The sequence below is a fragment of the Sander lucioperca genome, chromosome 3 (assembly GCF_008315115.2).
Source record: "Sander lucioperca isolate FBNREF2018 chromosome 3, SLUC_FBN_1.2, whole genome shotgun sequence".
NCBI classification, from domain to species: Eukaryota; Metazoa; Chordata; class Actinopteri; order Perciformes; family Percidae; genus Sander; species Sander lucioperca.
Genome location: NC_050175.1, coordinates 931666 through 955012, shown reverse-complemented (window position 1 = coordinate 955012; position 23347 = coordinate 931666). Strand labels below are relative to the sequence as shown.

Genomic DNA, 23347 nt, shown 5'->3' with positions numbered 1-23347 from the left:
TTGAGCATTAGACAGGACAAATGCATCATGATGGCAAAGGAAAGGGTGAGTGGAAGATGTGCTTGTAATTGAGTGAGCAAGTGAGTGACAGACAAAACATTTTCAAAAGGACCTGCACTATCTGTATGCATTGTGTTCAATAATCTTTGAAGCGCAACTGATCATATTGGAATTAATCAGTTTTCAAACCTGTACATTAAACCCTAAACTACATCTCAAGGTTCACTTATTCATCAAACGAATCATGCTTAAAGCATCTTTGCATGTAAATATCTGTCTCGGCAAAGCCAAACCCTCGCATAGGCTGTTTCTTTTCTATCTGCGTGCCACAATGTGTGTCTTACCTTGTTGTGCCATCTTCATCCTGTGGGTAGTGCCATTTTCATCTTTCTTGGTTATAATGAACAGAAAAGCTCACACAGGGAGGCGAGTAAGCTCTCATTTAATTCAACAGAATAAAATTATACAACCAGTGGTTAAAATCATAAATGAGTCTCATATAGGCTACATGTCTGTCTCTTTAGGGAAACAGGTTGTGCTTGTTTTACACACTTCATAGTTCATGGGGCAATTGAGAAATTACATATTCTCCTAAGGGTGGGATGGTTGCTATTTTGATTTAGTCCAGGTCTCACAACCAAACATTTCATATTCCATAAACGCTCACTCATAGCCTGAATGCTCATATACTATAAAGCTCACCAGCAGAAATATACTTTTTTCTCTTTCTTACCAAAATAAGACCGTCTCTTCATGTGCTCTTCCTGAGGAGAGACTGAATGGAGCGTGCCTTCTGTGTATGTGTAAGGTAACCATGAAAATTACAGAATTATTATAGTAATATCACATCATAAACATTGTCAACATCCTCCTCATCATCATCAACACAATGTCATTGATAAATTATCTCCAAAATATGAGCAACATTTAAAAAAGATTAAAGAGTTAAAAGCCAAGCATCATCATGAGGCTGGATATATACTGGTTTTAACAGTACAGTACACTGACAAAAATAAAGACTTAAATTATTAGAAGATGCACTATATATCATATATCTGTGCATGGTAGGGGAATAAATGTAGAAACTCAGTACAGGACGTCTCTTCATCTTATTCTCTCCTTGTTTCTGAGTGGTTACCTGGTCTTTTAGGCTACCAAACAGAGAGCAGTCTGGGTCTGCATGCGAGATATGTGTCTTATGAAAAGGAGAGATTAAATGAGTAGGCCTATAAGACTTGAGGAGAGACAAGATATCTCCCTTCACCCTACATCCTTTAGTATCCTGAAGAATAGAACCAACAGCCCGTTTTTTTTTTTTTTAAACCTTTTTTTGATCCTTGATTTTTGTCTGCCAATTTCCCAAATCTTCAGACAAGACCTTGTGAGGAGAAGATCCGACCTTAAGTGTGCAATACTTTTAATACTGCTTTGAAAGCAAAGGCGGAAGAGGAGTGATCAATACAAGATTATTGGGTCTCTCCTGTCTTCTCTTCCTCCATTTCTTCTTTCCATGAGTGAAATGCGAGCTCTTTCTGCATTCCCTTTCTCCTTTCTTTCTCCGTTCACCATCTAAAAGTCCATGGACATGGAGCGTTGTTGTGGGTCAACTATGGTGGTACTGTTACGAGCGCTGTTGCCACGGACACTGAGGGTTCCGCAGGGTCCTGCCATCCCACCAATACCTCCAGCGATGCCACTAGGCCCCGCCATGCCCACTCCTCCTGCCATACCCATTCCCCCAGCCATCGCCATTCCTCCTGTTATCCCCACCGCTCCTCCAATCCCCCCTCCTGCAATCCCTGATGCTACTCCTACTCCTCCCATTGCTCCGCCTGTGGCTCCTCCTCCCACTCCTGCTCCACCTCGCCCATAGATCTCACACGGGATCTCCTCTGTGACCAAGTCCTCGATGACTTTCTGGTCGCAGTCGTGAGTCTGTGAGTGCTGCTTGTAGCCGTAGCAGCTCTTCTTGTAGCTGGCCGTGGAGTTGAAAGTCTTCATGGGCGGTGGCTTGGAGAAGTCGTTGTGGTAGGACAGCTCCAAGGAGCTCAGGGTGGTGCGGCTGTGCTTCATGCTGCCGCCTCCAGTAGCTACAGAGGCCTGCGAGCCGCAGTGGTGCTCATGGACACAGCGGGACATGGTGGAGGAGCGCCGTAGTTTGTGGAAGCTGTCCAGCTCCTCAGACAGGTCAGCTAAATCTGAGGATATCTCCTTGTCGCGTAGGGAGAAGAGCTCGTAGTGGGGCGGGTCAAAGACCTCCTGGAAGCCTGCCTTGTTGAAAACACCAGGCCGGCGAGCTACAACCTTGAAAAGAAGATCGATTCAGACAGTTCAGTTTTAGTGATAAGCAGGCCACTAGTTTTCACAGTGATATGAGTATATTTGAGTCGTTTTTGTCTGTACCTTTTCTTACTAGTTATAAGTGGGTGGGGCTCAGCTGGAAAAAGGGATGTCACATACTTCTGTACACAAATCAATTGAGCAACATTTGAATTTAGAATCTGATGACAGATTGCTGCTTATGTTGCCAGACCACTTTCAATCAAAACCTGAACAACATTCCCTCTGTAGAGGGCTTTATGTGTTTGTTTGTTCAGTTCCTGTTCTTATTTTACTATATTTAAAAATGGTTATGTATATATAATACAGTATGAATGCCTAATGGGTCCTTCAGCTCACTTTTGTTCTGTTTACTGAGCCTGTGATACTTTTCTGGGGCCTATTAATGTACATTTACAGATGGCTTAATGAGAAGTATGATAGGTATTATCATTGACTGTAATGTATGGACCTCGTAAATCATAATAAAAAAATAAAAACCTGAACAACAAATTTACTTATATAATAACATTCCAGGGGCTTTTAGATTTAAAGTTTAAAAAGGTGATGCAAGGAAAGGGGTGAAAGGCAATTTCCACCCTAAAACAAGCATGTAATTGAATTTTGGTGCTGTATTTTGCTTTTTAATGGGTAACGAGCGAAATACACAATACATCATTTTTTACACCTATCTAAAACATTGGCTACCCAGTGTCAAAAAGTCAGAGGTCCCTTCTTGAGTCACCATATTGCACAATGTTCAGCAGTCATACAGGGAGAAATATATTACAGATGGAGTCAGAGACACCAATTTCTTTACCTACAGAAGCCTCAGTAGACCAGCCATAAGGAAAATTAAATAGATGAGGCAGGTTAATAGAAGGTAGTGAAACTAAAAATCTCCTGTGATGTACTGCATTATTTTTGAACTGGTGTGTAATGATCACTCTCACTGGACGGAACACTCTCTTGGGCAAATCACATTGATAACATGGTCGCCAAAATGAGCAGAGGCATTTCAATCATCAGAAGGTGTGCTTATTATTTGGATGGAAAGACAAGTAAACAAGTAATAGTCGCTTGTTCTATCACACCTCAATTACTGTCCAGTAATCTGGTCTAGTGCTTATAAACAACAAATTAAAAAGATCCAGCTTGCGCAGAACCGAGCTGCTTGTCTTGCTCTTCACTGCTCAATGTGGAGCAGTGTTGAAGGGATGCACGTCAGGCTGTTATGGATGACGGTGGAAGAAAGACTGACATATAGCCTGGTCCAGTATATAAGAATAATCAGTGTCTCTAGGAAACCTACACATTTATTCTCACAGCTAACACACACACAGGCACTATCACAACACTAGGCAAGCCTTTATGGGACGCTTCACACTACCTTTACCTAAAACTAATGCCATAAAAAAACAGTAATGTATAGGGCAATGTCAAACTGGAACATATTGCCTCCACATTTAACACAAATTACAAGTGAGATCTCTTTTAAAAAGGAAGTACAATTAGCAATTAGTCAAATAAAAATAATCTCAAACTGCATATGATAGTGGGGATGTGAATGTGGATTAACGTTGTGTTTACCAAAGTATGACCGTGCCCATTGGTTACTTGTGTCAAACGTTTGTTGAGAAGGAAACGTAAATGTATCAGTATAACTATATTTTATAGATAATGTGGAGATATTAATTACATAGTAATTGTTTATTGTATTGATAATATGGAAGTATGAATGTAACGTTGATTGTCTTGTTTTGTTTTATCTTTTGTGTGGACCCCAGGAAGAATAGTTGTTACTTTGGTAACGACTAATACTCTTTCTTCCCTGTCTCCAGAGCTACTAGAATCCCACCAGCGCTTTCAATTATGTGTCTCTTCTTTCCCCCTGAACAAAAGGTCAACCACAAAGGATCAGTTACCTTTTTCCTTGGCTGCTTCATCTGGACCAGGACAGAGATGATAAGAAGAACCAGAACTATGCCTGATGAGACACCAATGACGGTGCCATGGGTTTTAGTGATCTGATGAAAAAGCCCCTTAGATCGCTTCTCTGGAGTGGGAAGGTGTGAGGAGAAGAGAGGAAAGAATAAAAAACATGTAAAAAAAAATAAATAATAGAATGCCAATCCTGAAAACCTGAAAAAATAAATCCTATTTATAACCATAACAACCTCAATTGGAAAAAGTTGGCAAAAAGAAGACAATCACCTTTGCAGTGGTTTTCATCCCATGGGTAGACACAGTTCTGAACTCCATTGCACACCAGGGAGTTGTTAATACACATGTTGCTGTGGCAGAAGAAAGTATTGGCTGAACAGGGGGCTGCGGGCAAAAGACAACACACAGAGATGATGCAATTTATAAACCAACAGCTGTCTAAGAGTGCTGAGTAAAAGATGACTACACTGCAAAAAAGACTGGAAGCTATTTTGATGATAACAAAACAACAAATAATAAAAGATCGATAATTTGGCCGTAGAAATCTGTAGAGGCATGTAATGAAAACACATATTCTATTCTATTATTTCTTTCTACACTAGAGGTCAAGACATTCCACACAAGGCCATACATCATTGTTTCCTGCAGACACAACATCAGGGGGTGATGGGGGGAGGAGATGGCAGCTTCACTGAACTGCAGCCTTCGTGTCAAGGGAGTTTGAGAAGCAGGGGAGGGAGGGGAGAGGAGTTGGAAAACTAGTAGGCAGAGAGGAGAAATATGGAAAAGATGAAAAGAAACGCAGGGTGTGAGGTGCTGGTAGAAATGGCTTTATGTGGTGTAAATGGTCAGGAAAATAGCGTGAGACATCCCACATTAAAGCAACTGGCAGAGACAGACAGGACAGGTAATTGATGCTGGCTGCTGGGCTCAGGAGATTGATACACTGCCAGTCAGAAGGAAGAGCTGCAAGGCTCAGGAAAGATGCCTGGGTTTTGGTATAGGCGATCTGGGGCTGCAGCAAAAACTAAAGGGGAACCTGGTTCTTATGTGTGAAGTGGGGCTAGAGATGAGAGAAGTGGAATATGGTTGAAAAGCAGTGACATCATATTTTTCTTATGTATCACATAGATTCATTTTTTATTTCATCTGGCCTGAGGAACTGTGTAGCAGGCACAACGTGTACCGTTGATCAACACTGTGTTGTGGTTGAGAGATCTTTTTCTGCTTTGATATATTGAAGGACAAACAAGAATCAAACACGGACCTCCCATATCACAGGTGAAAATGTATCTGAACTATCAACTGAGCCGTCGGCCATCTTAATTAGTTTTAAAAGAATCTTAATTTCCTCGAATACAAAGCAAATTATTTTTAAGATGATACTCGAGAGACAGGTTTGTTGTTTATTTAGGTCCAACCCTTAGTTAGGTCTAACTCACAAAAAAATGTCCAAGACAAAAGACAAAATCTTTCTGAAACCATCCCCTGATTAACCAAATATCAAATGTACACTGATGTACTCTGTAGTGTCACATCTTCACTGTGTGACTATGTTAGCTGCATTTTGTGATTAAATGAAATTACAATGTTGCTATTTTGAGGTGTTGACAAGAACAACAAAATGCTGATTTGAGCTATACGACTAATGAAAGAAAGAAAGAAAGAAAGAACAATCTTCTATTGAGTCAAGCACAAATTTCACAAACTCCTCCCAAAAAACCTTTAACAGGGATAAAAAGAAATACATCTCAGAGAGAGCAACAGAAGCAGGATTGCTCTTCCAGGACCGGTAGACATGCAGTTGATGTCATATGTACGGAGTAGATCAAAATACAGTACAATTATAATATGAAACATCAGAATGACAATGTTAGATAGATAGATTGCAAACATACATGAATAACATAGATCCAGGAGATGGTGCCAAAACAGGCAGGAACTGAGCCACACAACCTCCTCTCTACCATCTCTGCTTATTTTTCTTTATCAGTGAGACAGGATCATGGTCAGAGAAAGCCCGGACGTAATGTCCTGTCAAATCTGTCTCTTGTGGCTTGTTCACTCCTCCAAACTGTCCCAGTCACTTTGACAAAAAATGTCCACCTCTCTAGTTGCAGCTGTGGACACACTTCCTGAGTCTTTATCACAGCTGAAACAGACTGTGGTCCGCTCCAGCAGCTTCACCCACTGCTCTGAGGTCCACTGTGATGAGGGCTCTGAGCCTCCACTTCCCTTTCCCTGCATGACTCCTCTGCCTCAGGGTTAAATCATTTTGACAGAGGGACATGTATATATATATATATATATATATATATATATATATATATATATATATATATATATGTGTAAGGGTCTGTACAGTATAAAATAACGTGTGTGTTGGAGTGTCCACCCCATCTATCTCCCAGTAAGCCTGTAGACGGGGGTCGCTCACCGCGACCACTTCCAAACCCATTATGCATGTGCCGCCTTCAAAATGTGGCCTCTCACAGGGTGTCATCCACGCTTCACACTCTTACCCCCATCCAACCTCCATACACACAAACATACGCACAAGCACAAAACTCACATCTGAACGTATGCACTATGTGTGGGCGTGGGTGTTAGCATAAGTGTGTATTCAGTTAAGTCTTAATATGCATGGTTTACATGTCAGAGCGGGTTCTGTCTAAAGATTATAGGGCATTAAGGATGATGGAGTGCAAAACTCATCATGTTCTCTGGGTGACAAAGATTAATGGTTCTCTATGACCTCCAAGTAAACTTTGAGCCAGTCGCTGACTCTGACCAAATAAAGTTTGGGAGTTATTCAAGAGACTTCAGACTTCTTTGAGATGAACTGTGTGATCAGAATTAATGAGGATCCAAATGGTCTTAAGGACTCTCAGAGTAAAAGAAAAACACCCTTGCTGAATTTAAAAAGCCATTAAGTTCTGACTGCAATGGTTATGGGTTTGCTGATGAAAACAACATTAGTAGTCACCCAGGGTTTGGAAAGTGTGCAGGAGAATGTGGCAATTAATATCTCAGTCTATTCAGGCATTTAATGAAAATATGATGGTGTGCTAACAGAAAAAGGGTTTTCTGCATGGCAATTCCTGCTACTTAATGTGCAACCTTTAACATTGAAAGTTCCTTGTCCTTCAAAAACGATGAACCTTAACGTATAATTACTTCTAGTAGATCCATTAACCCTACTCAGCTATTCTTTTCACCAAAATAGATAAATTCCTATTTTCCTGTTGTAAGTGGCCTGTAATAAGCACAGTATCATGCTGTGACATGCATATCAAAACATTATTTGATGCTTTCAGTTATTTCAAAATGCTGGAGTAAATAATTGGTTTTCTCATATCTTTGCTCTAAACAGGGCAAAGTGTAATTAGCTTTCCACGCTGAAATGACACTTGACACACACTGTATCTGTTAGTGACTACTGATGCACACAGAATGCAGGAGCTCATATATCGTGTGTGTGTGTGTGTGTGTGTGCGTGTGCGTGCGTTTGTGTGTGCGTGTGTGTGCGTGTGTGTGTGTGTGTGTGTGTGTGTGGATAAAGTTGTGGCTGTTACAGTAAAGTAATGACATACGTATGGTGCTTTTAGTCCATTACAGAGAGTTAAACAGTCATAAGGGGTAAGGGAAACTGAAATGGAGCCTGAGGCCTGTACTACGAAGCAAGATTTGGCGTTAACGAGCTAACTTCAGGTTCAACCCAGGGTTTTCTGTATCACGATGGTGGATCACTTGTTACCGGGTTAAATCGCCGTGGTAACTTATGCTGAACACCTAACCTGGTCGGGAGCAGGATATGTTGGAGATTAGAGATCAACTGGTGTAAAAGCACCGCCTACTGACCAATCAATACTTGGTTGATAACGGCGTCACCGTTCTTAGAAGATCAGGTGGAGGTCGGTGCAGAGAGAGAGAGAGGTGCGCTCAGAAAAGTTAAAACATTTAGAGAGCGATAACCCTGTTAACATTCCCTGATGGGTATTTTATGAAATATATAGATTTTCAGCGGAGGGAATTACGTAAAGGCTATTTGTCGGCTTCTTGAGCCGTGTGTTGCCATTGCACATTGGTTGTTCATATTTGTGTAGAATTATAGTTTGCTCTTCTTATGTAAAATATGCGGCTCTGGTAGATGTTTGCAACAGTACAGGCCTATATGTCTGTCAGTATTTTATTTTCACAGAATATTGTCCCAGTAACATAATGGAGCATTCACATTTACAGGTCAATTGTGAAGGGGTTCTCACACTATTTCCTATTTGTATTTTTGATATTGAGATTATTTAATAAATATGCCAATTAGGAAAACAATTATTTGAGTGTTATTAGTTTACATAGAGTGTATTTAGCTATTACAGTGACTTAAATGATCACATTTTATGGCTAAATTGTGCATACATGTAGTTAATTCCAAAGGGTTCACATTATCCTTCTTGACAGTTTACGTCTTCTGCATCATCTACATTTTACTCTCCTCTGCTTTTTTACACCCATAATTTATGTCCAACTGTACAGCATCTCAATCACTTTTGTCTTCACTCTCTCTGATACTTTGTCTCCTAAATACTGAAAATAATAGATGTACAGCATAGAATGACACCAAACTTCAATTCAAGACAACATATCCCCCTTGGATGAACATTTATGTTACTTACTTTTAGTGATCTCCAGGAATCAAATCTAACTCTATCACTGGATGACGTATCATCTTGATTCATCACAAATTATCAAATTAATGAATGTGTAACACAGGCTAAACAGATACACAAATAGTTTAAAATCAAGTAGTTTAACATTAAAGAGGCACTAAGGAAATGTAGCTCTTCCTGTTGTTGTTGTTGTTGTTGTATTAAGTGAAGACAGAGCTACAGAGAGTAACAAAGACAAAACAATGAAGTGCTAATGATGGAACAAGATGGAAAAACAGGTTCAAGGCTGAGGCATGTTGTCAAGACAACTGGTACTCACGGTCAACAAATGAGGTGAAGAGCATGCGGAATCGGCTGAGTCGGCTCTTCTCATCAGCCCACATTCGTATGACTCCCACACCGGTATCCAGCATCACATCATTGGCAACGGTGCTACAGAATTTGGCCTTGAGGTTCTCGATGGCACTGCTGCCATCGTACACGGCCACAAAGTTCTTCTTGCACTCATTTGAGTGTTCCATCTGGTACTCCATGAAGCGCAGGTAGATCTGCAGATAGACAAACGATGCAGTCAATCACAGCCAAACAATGTGGAGGCAAATGAACAGCAGAACACCACAGCAATCCATTAGCGCCACCCTACAGCTGTCTGAACACAATCACCAACTGTCCTTTTAATGCAGGCAAATGCATTGAAATTATTGCACTGCATTAAATCAGCAAAGCAAATGTATCTAACAAAACATCCAGACACAGATAATGAAAAAAATAGAAAAGATCAGAGTTGAACACTGATAGACTGGCGACCTGCCCACCTCTTCACCAGAGCATGCTGGGATAGGAACATGGTAAACGGTTTAGAAGATGGATAGAATATGCATTAATGCACGATAATATCAAATAATATAGTTAATCTAATCAGAGTTGTGCTGCAAGCATGCATCATTCATACACTAATAACTGGATACTTAGAAAAGTCAGTCTTTGAAAATATCTGTCATGGTGCTGCCTGCTCTGTCTTCCTCGGTCTCCTCTTTTCTCTAAGATGTGTCTCAATTCAGAGAATGCTGCAGAGACTGAAGGCTAGTGAGCTGAACCTGCACCTCCTCCCCACTGAGAGAGTCTGGCCTCAGAGAGAAAAACTAGTGGTGTGCTTGGGTGGTCAGAAAGTCAGAGATTTCCAGGTTTTCCACCACGAAGCTGTGGTCAAACAGCTAACAAAGCAGTAAATACGAATGGGAAAGTCAGGTAAACTTCCATAGTTTCATGACACTCAAGTTTACAGTGTGAGTCAACAATTGGCAAACTTCTTACCTGTGATGATGACAACCCAAACACATCTTTTTCTAATGTGATATTCTACTACCTTATGATTTAATAAGGCTCACTATCATGACCAAAATACACCAAAGTGTCTTCCACAACATTAACGTCATTAAAAGCCATTCCAGATAGTGAGCATGTTTAATTGGCTCTGGAACTGGGTCACCTAAATAGAATTTGTTGTTATTAATGTTATTAGAAACACCTGTGCTTTTCTTACTATCATGAGTCAAAATGTCTGTTCTGAAAAAGATCAACTGAAATGCAACTTGTGTTTGTGCCTGTGGCCTGTGTTTACATAGGCCTTTTTCACAGCAGACATTTTGACTTGTCATAGTCATAATAGGAAAAGCACAGGTGTTACTAATGATGGATCTGTTCTATTGTGTCCCAGTCAGCCATGATAGTGTGACACGTGCACAATACCAGGACTCTGATGCAGCTAAATGGAAATACAGCCATCCTTCATTCTTTAGAACCTGCGGTTTGCATTTGTCCACTTGTCCAGCCACATGCCTGCAGAGCAGCTTCTCCTTTGCACATTAGTTAGCTTTAACATATAGTGGTATGTTTAGTTTATTAGTGTCCAGGATTTATGCTACACTGATGCAAGTCTCTGTAGGAGAACTCCCAATACTAAAGAAATGGAAGTGAGAGCTGAGCCCTGAGGGGAACGTAATTAATTGGGAGACAGTTTGGGACAACATTTTCCACTGTTGAACCCAAATCACCAGCAGATCCACTTCAACATATGTCATAGGACATACTGGACTCCTCAGAAGACCACTCCCTATTGCACGTTCTATCAACCTGAACAAACTGGAACTTTCCTGCATGTGGTCTGGGAGTGTGAACAGGGTTGAGGGTTGTTGTTCTTGTTCAATTTTGTTTGTCTGTTCTGTATATTTAAAAATATAAAAAAGTAATACAAAATTGATCTTAAAAAATAAAAAATAATGTCTTTAAATTAATCAGCAGTCATTATATGACAAGAGCTTGGCCACAGGAGGACAACAACAACTTAACTGAAACTTCAGCACACGTAGCACACAAGTACCTGTAACCATGCAGCAGTTAGCTGCTCTTATACTGCTGCTGAGTGTGCTCAGCTGCTCTTTTCCTTCTGCTTGATTGAGTTAATATCTGGTGAGGCATCTCAGTGCTGCTGCTAAATTCAGATCCTTTTCACTGCTGCCTCACACTGCACATGTAGGACCAGTGAAATGACCACGGAGACTAATCTGTGTGTGTATGTGTGATAGAAAAGTTAGGTAGAGCATGTGTGTGTGAGTCATGCATGAAGCTGCACATGTGTATGCTTAAAATATTACTATGAGTGCATAATGTGTATGGGTAATTGCTTACAGTACCTTATGTGACAGTATATTATGTAATTTGTGACTGTGTACATCTGCTGTTATACACTTAATTAGATGTGGATGAATTTGTGTGTGCATGTGTTTGTGTGTGTGTATGTGTGTTTGTGTGTGTGTGTGTGTGTGTGTGTGTGTGTGTGTGTGTGCGTGCGTGCGTGCGTGCGTGCGTGCGTGTGTGTGTGTGTGTGTGTGTGTGTGTGTGTGTGTGTGTGTGTGTGTGTGTGTGTCAGTATATTGTGGTGAGGGAGTAGCACAGGAGCATGCTGATGACTCATTTAATCATGAGGAAGAAGCAGAGCAGCCCTAAATAAAGGCTAGGCAGGTTGTATGGTTGTAATTTCAATGGGGTTTTGGATATCCACTCATAAATATCAGAATCAGAATATGAGATCACTGAGCTTTCACTCTCGGCTTAAAAATGTACTTATGAATCTCCAGGGCTGTATTTTATAAACAAAATATGCCTGCATTTTTTCCCCCATGCTGCCTCTTTGTGTATTTGCAATGCTCATACCTATTATGTATTAAATTACAATCACAATACAGACATGACCACTGGAGGATTTAATCTCAATGACTGGAGAACACATGCTACATTCATACAAAATATGTAAATCAGGAAAATCACTGACAAACAAAATCCATTTCGCATGTTGATACTGGAATTCTCTACTGAAACATGCACTGACGTCACATTTGCTATCAGAGTATGAGTACAAAAAAAAGAAAATGAATGATGATAATGTTAAGATAGAGAACACTGTCAAGGTGAAGTGCCAGAGCAACTCTGCTAACAGAAAGGGGGAACACACTAAACCCAATGATAGTACACAGGGTGATTTTAGAGTTGATTCCATAAATATTTAGAAATTCTGAGCTGTTCTTGTTTATATTCAGGGCATTACCTCAATTCAGCTCTGTTTACACTGCAATAATTCATGCCATGGGAAATTTTTACATTATTTCTCATCAGAGTATTACTTCTTCTCTATTTGATGATAGACTGCATGTCACCAGTGAGATGAGATTGTGTAGCACTTGTAATGTAGTCCAGCTTTTAGAGTTGGAAAAAAAGCAACTCCATGCAGTTTGTCACCATTTACTATTTACACTGATTAACAATGCAATACAATTAAAATAATTAGAAAACATTAGTGCTTTGACCTGAGATACACATTCAGCTTATCAAATGCACTCATAAGGATGCGCAACAAAATATTTTAGTGTGTATAGTGAAATGGTAGAACATAACTGAGAGCGACGTTAATGATTCGGATGTAAACCTTCCTCTAATGTTGTTGAGTCTTTCAGTGTCTAGCTAGTTAAGAGATGAGATGAATAAAAAGCCCTTGAATACTTTAATATGTGATCTCAGGATGTTTTTATATTTTATATCATCTACTTTAAGAACATTAAGGCGTATTTGTCAGATATTTGAAAATGAATAGTTTGGAGTATAGACCAGACCCTAGATCGTAACTATTTAAAAAAAAACGGTGAAATCTGAAAGTACCAAACATGGGTGGAAGGATAGAAGCAATGCATGCCATCATTCCTGATGACTCATTTGTACTTTTGTACTGACCTTGGACTGAGGAGGAGCCCTGATGGTCCAGATACAGTCCAGAGCATCGGTAGGCTTCACTCTCTCTTCCTCCTCCACCTGACTGGAGCGAATAATCCCATCCCATCCACCGATTTCAAACTGACAGTCTGTACAGAGACAGAGGAAATGCGGAGGAGAGAAGAAGAAAGAGAAAGAAAGACAGACAGACAGACAGACAGAGAAAGGTAAAAGACAGGGAAGGTGAGAAAGGCATCACGTGGAGGTACGTACATGAGAGAAGCAAAAAAAGAAAAACGAGAGAGGGAGAAGAAAGCAGAAGATAAAGAGGAAAATGGGTGGGATTAGAAGAGGAGCATGACAGACAGAGACAAAGATGAAGGATATTAAAAGAAGTATGGGATTTAAGGTGGAATTAAAGTGAGCACAGCGGATTAGGACAAAGGACAATAAGAAGACAGAGGAACAAAGGCATAAGACAGAGAGGAAAGAGACGGATGAAAGAGGTGTGTGTTCCTTCATGTGTTTAAATGTGTGCATGTGTGTGAATGTACATCCTTTCACTTCATGTACAATTGTGTGCTTGTCAAGGTACATTTGCACGTTCAGCATTCACGTCAGAGGCAGAGATCGCTTCCGGTGAGCTTCAAAAGGATCGGGAAAAGAAATCTGCAAAATACTGAAGAGCTTACCTGGGATGGGGTTTAGCAGTCCGCCCACGTGCAGATGAAAATCAGGGTCTGAAATGATAAGATTTGGGAGGCACATTACTCTCAATCCACACAGTAGAAATGGGTAAGCAGAGAACACAAGATAAGATCCCATTAAGGCAGGCCAGATAAAGCAGAAAGGGGTCTGTTGAAGCTAATATCTGTTGCCCGATGGGAGACACTGATTTCTAGGCATATTGGGTTTAGATTAAAGAGGCTCTGATGTTGAACGTGTTCTGCTGTAGAGCAAGACAAGTGAAGGAAAGAAAGCTATGATGTTGGAGACCTTATTGTTCTAATGTTATTTTTTCTGTCACACTGAGATCGAATTCTCCTCGATGTTTTGGGGGACTTTGAAAAAGCAAACTAACCAGATCCAGGTCTCTGCACATATTACCCAAAACCTTTGATGTATACAAAAATATCTTAGAGAATCTGAGGGTGTTTACATTCACTGCAAATATACAGTTTGGGTGTCCCTACCTGCAATGAAGGTGTACTTAATGCGGAAGCCAAGGCCTTCCAGCTCCTCGTCGCTGGTGAACTTGATCCACATGAAACGTCCCGTCGATGTAACCAGGCCTGGGTTCTTTCCCCCACAGAAGCGGTCAATGAGCGGCGAGAACCCAAATGGCCCATCACGGATTTCGATGTGATCGAAGCGGCACTCGAATGATGGCTCGATGTAGTAACTCTTATCAAAAGCCAGCTGAATCCTTTGTCTAGAAAGAGCTTTGGTGAACAAGGGAGTGGGGAAAGAAAGGAAACAAAAGGGGTAAATCCATGACAGCAATAAAATTAAATCTTGCTTTTGCAGGACAAAGAAAAATCTGGATTGTCTTCTAAAGCACAAAAGTCGATTCAAAAATGAGTTAATCGGGATTACGAAGTTGAGCACTTACTTCTAACCCCTCAGCTGACTGTGTGGAGAGCAAACTTTTTAGAAGTTGGTTAGGGGTATTTCTGATCTTATCTATCTGTTAAAGTGATGGCTTTTCGTCATGCAGACATAGCTGACTTTTACTGTGATTAAATGATCCTTTAATCAGACATGACAGGACATTTATAGAAAAGTCGTAAATTATCGTGCAACATTTGGCACCTGGTGCACAATAGGGAGCATCCACTGCTGAAGAACAGCACTAAGATCAAAAGTATTAATATAAAGGAAGGAGTGTTATGTCCTCTGACAGGCTGCATCACTTGTGAATTTTTAAATGATTCTTGCCATTGAAGCTGTAATTAATATCCACTGTGAGCACAATGGATGATCGCCCCACTTCCATGTACTTCACATTTACTGCATGTTGGATATACTCAATAAACCCATTGAAGTACCTGCTCTGCCTTAACTTCCAAGCAAGATTCTACCTAGATGCTCTCCCAAAACAGCACAGGAAATGATTACACAGATTAACATACATATTTAACCTAATTAGATCACCTAGATGATGTTTAGGCTTTGGTTTGTGCTTTCCAATTGTGGTTGAAAGCATTATAAGCACATTTCTGCATCTGTAAACATATCAACATATGCAAGCATGCATCACACAGCACATATAAAGTATACACACACACATACAAAAGCAGATACAAACACAGTCTGACATGTCAGCATTGCTATCTCTGAGTCAGTGAATACAGAACATTGCGACCACAGCATGAAGTGAAGTTCACAAGTTCATCTGTCATGCTAATCCACAGTATGTCTACCACCTGTAACACCCCCACCCCCACCCCCCCACACACAGAGGAAGTATTTAACAAGGGCAATTCATGCCTGCCTTGGGAGATGAATCATACTAAATAAAGATGCTGAGGGTTGGAGGTGGGGCACTGAATCATCTCTGGCATGGAGAAGCCAAGCATGCCCCGTTAGGGAAAAAAGAGCATGTCAAGGGCGGTACATACATGTGTATGGTGCAGTGTATTTGTGTCTCTGTTATTGTCTTTGAATTTGAGCCTGAGTGTTCTCCCTTTCTGCTTGAGCGAGCAGCTTGTGTGCCTGCACTTCCTGCTATCTGTGTGTTCATTCCCTGGTGCGTTGAGTCTCATTCTCGCTATAACTTTCTATCTAACACACACACACACACACACACACACACACACACACACACACACACACACACACACACACACACACACACACACACACACACACACACACACACACCACACACACCACTAACACACAAACAGCTTGATACAGAAAGAGCAGAAACCATAATCACTCCATCTACTGAGCAGATGAACTGAGGGACATGACATAATGAATGATTCTCACTAACCACAAATTATAATTACAAAGCTATCTGATTAGCACTTGTGCCAAACGTGAGCACCTCTCTCTCTCTCTGTGTGAGAGGCAGAATGAAGGGCTCATCGCTGGAGCTCGGATATGAATATGACAGAGGCCATTCAGGACCAAATAATAGCATATGATCATCTGTCCCTTTGCAGACCCACTGTGATGTACTACTGCACACACCAGTAGGCCGTTTGGGATGGAGTCACAGCTTATTCTTCAACAATGGATCTGGGCTTGATTCGTCCACAGGGGGAGCCCTTGAGCTATGTGTAAAATCTCTCCCCTGCCACAGCAAGAAAAGTACCACACTCACAAGCATGAAAGGCTGTACTTTAACTCCACAAACAATTTTTTTCATCAATTTAGTATGAAAACACATCAAACAATATCCCAGACCATATCTCCTATAGCTGCTAATGATTCCATTCCAGTATGTCTCCCGTGCAGCAGGCCACCAAATTACTGATGGATGTGATATTTGTGGTATACACTAAAGCGTTGACAAGGACGCTTGCAATTCAGTGATATGCCACCGAAGCTCAGCTGTGTAGTAGATGTTCCTCTTTTTTATCTTTTCATTAAATAGCGGAGTCTTCTGGCCCACCCTGCCAATAGAGATGAACACAGCACTACTCTGATTCGGCCAAAAGTCAGGGGCTACCCACAATGCGCCACTTTACATCATTTTCAAAGGGTTATATCTGTGGGGTGAAACAAACTCAGGATGGCTCATTCGTAAAATGTCAAGTTGATTGGCCGCCAGCAAAAGAACAGAAAATGAGATAGGGGCGAGGTTATTTATAAAACAATGTCAGTCAGACTAATGACATTCACTGAAGGAGGCAATATGCTGAAAGGCGGGAAACTGTGTCAGCTGTTCTGATGACAACAGCTACCGAGCAGAAGATAAAGTGTTCAGATGGAAGAGGACCCTGCTTTACCTTCCAGGATGTAAACACACTCCTTGTTAGGCGGGTAGGTGTTGGGGTAGTTTGGCGATGTGAACACCCCGCCATTGATGTTGCGGACCCACGTGCCACAGTCGTTCTGGTTAGGGCTCTGGCCGCCATGCTCGCTTGGGGAATCTTGAAGCAGAAAGGCAGATGACAGACCAAAAGATGGGTTATTGACTCAGGGGATCGATGAGAGAACGTTTGGAAGGAAGGGAGAGTGGAAGGAAAAAGCAGGCAGGGAATAAAGAGGAAGGAAAGGCAGGACAGAATGAAGAAACCAACCCTTATGTTCTATGATACAAGTAGAGATAATGCCTCTTATTTGAGACTGTTTACATATGGGTGAAACATTAATGGAACAGAGAGGAAATAGAGATTGAGCTTACCTTTAGTTCTCTGTGCCAGAGCGAAACCCTCTTCTATTAGAAAGAAGAGTACCCACGCTGCAAAGCAGAGATGTAACACATTAAACACATTAGTCACAGGTGACATAATATTACATTTATATCCTTGTGTTCAACAACGAAAACATGGAAATCCCTCAACAGCCACAGAATACAGTACGTACAGGTGATCAGCTGCAATACTGATTTAACCTGACCTTTATTAATAACAAGTAAAATATGTATCAATACAAGTTTCAAGTTAATCCCTGATTGAATCTGTAAAATTAAAAAATGTATTGATGAGAAAGGAGGAGAGTGAAAACATAATAATACGATATGTATAGTAATGTCTTTATAGTGTAAATTCAGTAGTTAAGCATATCATTGTCAATACAAAGCATTCATGAAAGGACAATGCTGGAAAAAATGATTGCAGATGCATTAAGTGATGGAGTAAATGATGGAGCTACAAGACTGAAAGAGATACTGAGCTTGGAAGATGTATAGTTGTAGTTGCTGAAGTGAACATTTCTAACTGTAAGCTCAATGGGGATAGATGGCTTGGCCTACACCTACATGCATGAAATAGTTCAATGTTATTAATGTAACCATTGGTATACAGCAACTTTAGATAAGAAGTGAGGATAATTTCTGATCATTAATTTCTTTATTCTGCTCTGTAGTCTTGGTTAACTGATTAATTGTTGTAGAAGCATGCTGATATACTGCATATAGTTAAAGTGTGGTTTAGGGTAGCTTGTTGACTTCAGTAGCAGCAATGGTAAAATATTTCTAGGATTATATATATATATATATAATATAGTTATACATATAGTTGCTGTAAAATAATACATGTACAATAGTTGCTGAGTGACTCTTGCAATAGTAGTAGGTTAGTCACAGCTGATGCAATCACTACCTGTGGTGGCAACATAATAAGTACATACAGAAGCAGTAGTAGTAGATATAGCAGTAGGTAGTAGAACAGTAGCTGTGCAGTGGGAATTGGCTAGCACTAATAACAGTAATAGCAGCAGTAGCAAGTAGTAGTTCATTAAAGATAGTTTAAACCATCAACTCTCATTCAAACCACTCTAACTCTAACCTATTAATCTGCAGCCTCGAGGCGCCAGAAACATAACGCATTAGCAGAAAAAACAGGATTACAGGCTCCAAGGCTTACAGCACTGATGAGGATACAGTCATTTGGGCCGAGCACTGCTACAGACAATAGGTGAAATATGTTTTATTACAATGATATCTGGACTGAAGGCGAGCATGTTACAGCTTTTGACACTGCCTTGCTGTGATAAGCCACTGTAGACCTGATCCCCTCTGAGTTGATAATAGGTTGGCCCGCTCACATCGAATTAGACAGCGAGCGTGAGCCTGGCACGTTGCATAATGGCAACTAGGAAGAGAGGATGGAAGAGAGAGAGAGAGAGAGAGAGAGAGAGAGAGAGAGAGAGAGAGAGAGAGAGAGAGACAGAGAGACAAAAAGAGAGAGATGGGGGGGTGGGTCTACTGAAGAAGAATGCATGGTTAACATAAGCAGTGAACACAACTGCACCAATGAGCATGCATGTTTGAATGGAATGTTTGGATGGTTTTGAAATGCGCGCGCACACACACACACACACACACACACACACACACACACACACACACACACACACACACACACACACACACACACACGGCCCCCAGGTTCCTCATTACTTCTATCTCCATTTTCTTGCATTCTTGCAATGAAGTATCGTATGTGGGGGTATGAGCTATAGCAAAGGGGAAATTTAGAGAACAGACCACCCAAACTCAAGAACCAAATAGCAGAGAGATGCTGTAGGCTCTCACTGAAGCTCTCACATTTTATTTATTTTTTACATTAGTAGTCAGTCATTAAATCTTGCAGATAGCAGGGACACTGTAAACTACTGCGTGCCTCAACATAGCTAGAAATCTTGTCATCCTTTCAAATGCTTTTAGTTGAAAATGAACAAAACAGACTCTGTAAGAACCATTGTTTTGGATAATGTCTGTTTTACTTGTAAGAGTGATAAACCAAAGAGCTGCCTTGAGCTGCAGAGGCAGAAATGTGTATCAAGCATATCAATATTTAAATTAACTTATTAGGCAAAAGTTGCATAATTTATGCAGGCATTTGTAACATGTTTTGCAATATTATAAATAAATCACAAGCTAAATAGAGTTACAGCCATTGTCACTTCAACACCAAGACAACATTGTGTGAATGTGTGTGTACAAATTGATGACAAATGATAATCTGAAAACCAAAAAAACAGAAACAAACACAACAGTTTACAATGTCAATCAAGACGCTCTCTTACTAAATGCATACTGTCTGTTATCCTCCAGCCTAAAGTCCACTAGAAGGAGTGTCAAACATACTGTAGAACATTTATGTGCTGCTAAATTACTTAAAGAAATATTCCGGACATTTGAAGGCATTGTCACATCCCACTAAAAAAAATTGTAACTCTGGTCATTTTAAAGAACTAAAGGGAAATTACCGCAGGTTCACAGTGTGATTCTAGGTCATGTCATTTCATTTTTACATCACTTCTCACTTCCTCTTAGAAGCCAAATTGAGGCTGTAATCTGCTTTTTCTCTCTTGAAACTGACTACCGTAGACATGACAAAAACAGAGGCCACTGCAGCCTTCTGTAACACAGGACTAAAGAGGGATTGGAAATAATATTATAGAGCTGATAATGTGGGATTTTGCTGTATCCTGTCCAGATAAGGAACTACAGCCTTAATTAGGTCTACATGACGTAAATTACAATGATATAGGCCTACCAGCTATGAACCAGCTACCAGAAGTGGATAGGCAGGATTTTTTTTTTAAAGAAATATAATAGTATTGCGTACCTTTCAGTTAAGTTTTATTTATTATATACAGGCAAACTACCATTGTTTTTATTAAGCTATCTAATTATTTCATTTTCTTGATATGTTACTGTAGTAGATTTCTCTTATGTCCTGCTAGGGAATGTAGGCTATCACCTTATTGAGAGAAGACAGGACCGTCTTGTTGTCTTTAATGAGTATGAGTATGAACTGTTTTATAATTGATGTTTTTGTCACATGTTGTAGGTTATCCTTAATCCTTAATGATACAGAACAAAAAATTACACAATAAAGTTAATGATACAAAACAAAAATGTACACAATAAAGTTAATGATACAAAACAAAATCGGCTACCAGTCCAGACAATAGACCTAAGTAGGCTAGCCTAAATTAGTAAAATAACAGATTAACATTAATAAGGCAAGGCCAAGTACAGTTCTACCATAAAGCTTTATAATCCAAATCCATTTAAAGATGACATTAGTTTTCGTCGGACGTCACTCTGTCACAGTTCAAATAAAGAAGTGGTATGACGACATCCTACAGGTAGGCTACAGTTACACACCTGTGGCCACTTGAGAGCTAATTAGACTATATAAATTAGCCTACTATGAATTAGACCGTACGTCCTATTAACAGTTAACTCTGCAGTAGGTGTTGTAGGCCAGCTAATGGCCAATGAACACACAACTTACAAAGATCCAGCCTACCTGTTTAACCCTCTTTATAGCCCGTCTATGGTTTAAGCACACTGCTATACTGCAGTAAAGAACGCTCCACTGAACGCATCAAGAGGTGTAGCCGCCGTGTGCTGCGGCGCGTGCCTCAGGTGTTGATGGCGCGAGACAGTGGCTGGAGCGGGAGTCAATAGAGCAGCAGCACGCGCACACGACAGCGGACGTCAGTGTCTGGCTGGCTCTGCACTTGGAGAGGACAGTTGTAAGGCTGCTTTGAAGCAAAAGCTGCTGCTGTCTGTTGGATTCACACATTTAAATAGTATAGAGATCTTCAACAGGGGGTCCGGGACCCCTTGGGGGGTCCTCATAGTCACTGCAGGGGGGCCACCAAATTATAGTTCATTTTTGAAGGTTTTTTCTAATTTAAAATGTCTTAACATGAATCCAACATATTATTAGCAAATATAAATCTCCACTGATGACAGGCTTACTGGCCTATAGGTAAGGTAGTCACTAAGGTAACCATCCACAGATACAGTTCATCCTAAGGATTCAATGTGCCACATGTACAGTATGTGCAACATTTAAAGATGATTTATAAAATCATGCTCACAGTAATTATTTTAATAGCTTAGTATTCTATGCACTAAACAGGTATGTATAAAGGCTTTAGGCCGCCCTACACTTTGTTGTAGGCCCAGTTTAATATGCAACTTAATTTTATACAACATACGGTATGTAGTAGGGGGTCCCTGCTCTGTCTCTCTTTCAGTGTAGGGGTCCTGGTTTAAAACACGTTGGAGATCCCTGGTCTAGTAGCCTGATTGTGACACAGGCTACAGTATGTTTTGAAGTCAGCGAGATAAGACGGTCAAACTGTCAGCTTATTATTGGAAAACCCTGATGCGCCCCGATGGATTTTTTTTTTAATTAACTTTTGATGATGAGTGTGATAATGAGTGTCCATTATAATCATGAACCACCATCAGATTACACTCACATAGGCTGATATGGACAGAGGCACACCTTGCAGTGCCTAAACTGGCTAAACTTCTCTGGTTCTGGTCGCTTTTTAATTACGCTTAAATGGTCCAGCATAGCCTATAGGAGCATTACAGAAGAATGGATCCTCCATTTGATCAAATGCTGAAATACCAACAGAGGGTTAATGAGAAACCATATGTTGTTAGGCTATTTTAGTTTATTTCCACATTGACCGGGCTCTGGCCAGTTCAACCGACCAGACCTTACCAAACTCAAAGAACCTGTCTGGCTTTTGTTTAATCTTAGAAAATGGAAAGCAGACCAACAGATGTTGGAACTTGAAGTGATCAGTCAGTGGTTAATGGCGATGTCCATCAGTGATGTGGGCAATAAAACAGGGAGATTTAAACAGAGGGTAAGTTGATACTTAAGACAAATAGCCTAAACGAGACTGAGAGAGAGATGCGGGGGAAATATTAGTCCGTTTTGTAAATTGCCTTTGCGGTCTCACTTTAAGAGAAATGCATAAAAAAATCATGAGGAGATTTTAATCTGTTCACTTCTGAAGCTTATCAACAGTAAATATTTTTTTTTAATTTCATGCCATCCTTAACGCGTTGAAATTCAGAGATGCATACATTTAATCCAATCTTAAAATAAACTGTCGGTTCTCTGTGCCCGATGCACTGGACCGTGACGCGCATCACGGATTCCCGGGCAGCTCGTATCCAACTCACCTCTGTGCATTTCCTCTCACGGTGTGATTCCAACCCAAAAGCACCTTTCTAAAAACGCCCTCCTTTTCAGTCCATTTTATGGGGTCCACGGGGCTCTTCACAAAACCCAACTTTTCTCTGACAACCGTAAATCCATTACGCAGAGCCACGCTCCGAGAAGACAAGCAGCACCGAGTTCTTCAGTCGGCGGTCCCGCGGCGTCTGGCTGGAAGATGAACAGTGCTGCGAGCCGTTCAGCCAGGCATCATCACTGGGAACACAGCTTCCAGTGGCACTACAGCGGAGACGACAGGTGGAGGGTGGACTGATCCAGGCGGGCTGATGCGCTCTAGGAGAGATGGGTATCCAAACGCAAATTGATGATGGAGAGAGACAGAGAGAGAAAGAGAGAGAGAGAGAGAGATGGAGGAAGAGAGGAAAAAGAAGAAGAGGAAGAGAGTCCGACTCTGTCTGCTCTCCTCCGTGTCTGAACTAAGCAAAGCTTCTGAACGAGGCTCATTTAAACCGCGGCCGCTGCTTACATCAA

General features: G+C 40.8%; 1 protein-coding gene across 1 annotated transcript; it reads right to left on the bottom strand.

Moving 5' to 3' along the window:
- Positions 1 to 425: 425 nt before the first annotated feature.
- On the bottom strand, positions 426 to 23347 carry LOC116056821 (neuropilin and tolloid-like protein 2). Its single transcript, XM_031309178.2, has 10 exons — positions 22822 to 23347; positions 17551 to 17607; positions 17153 to 17296; positions 14387 to 14635; positions 13886 to 13933; positions 13215 to 13342; positions 9250 to 9478; positions 4534 to 4647; positions 4245 to 4375; positions 426 to 2304 (listed from the first exon to the last, which is right to left on the bottom strand). Exons 1-10 carry the CDS (start codon positions 22829 to 22831, stop codon positions 1570 to 1572), a joined length of 1845 nt encoding a protein of 614 aa, XP_031165038.1. The 5' UTR covers positions 22832 to 23347; the 3' UTR covers positions 426 to 1569.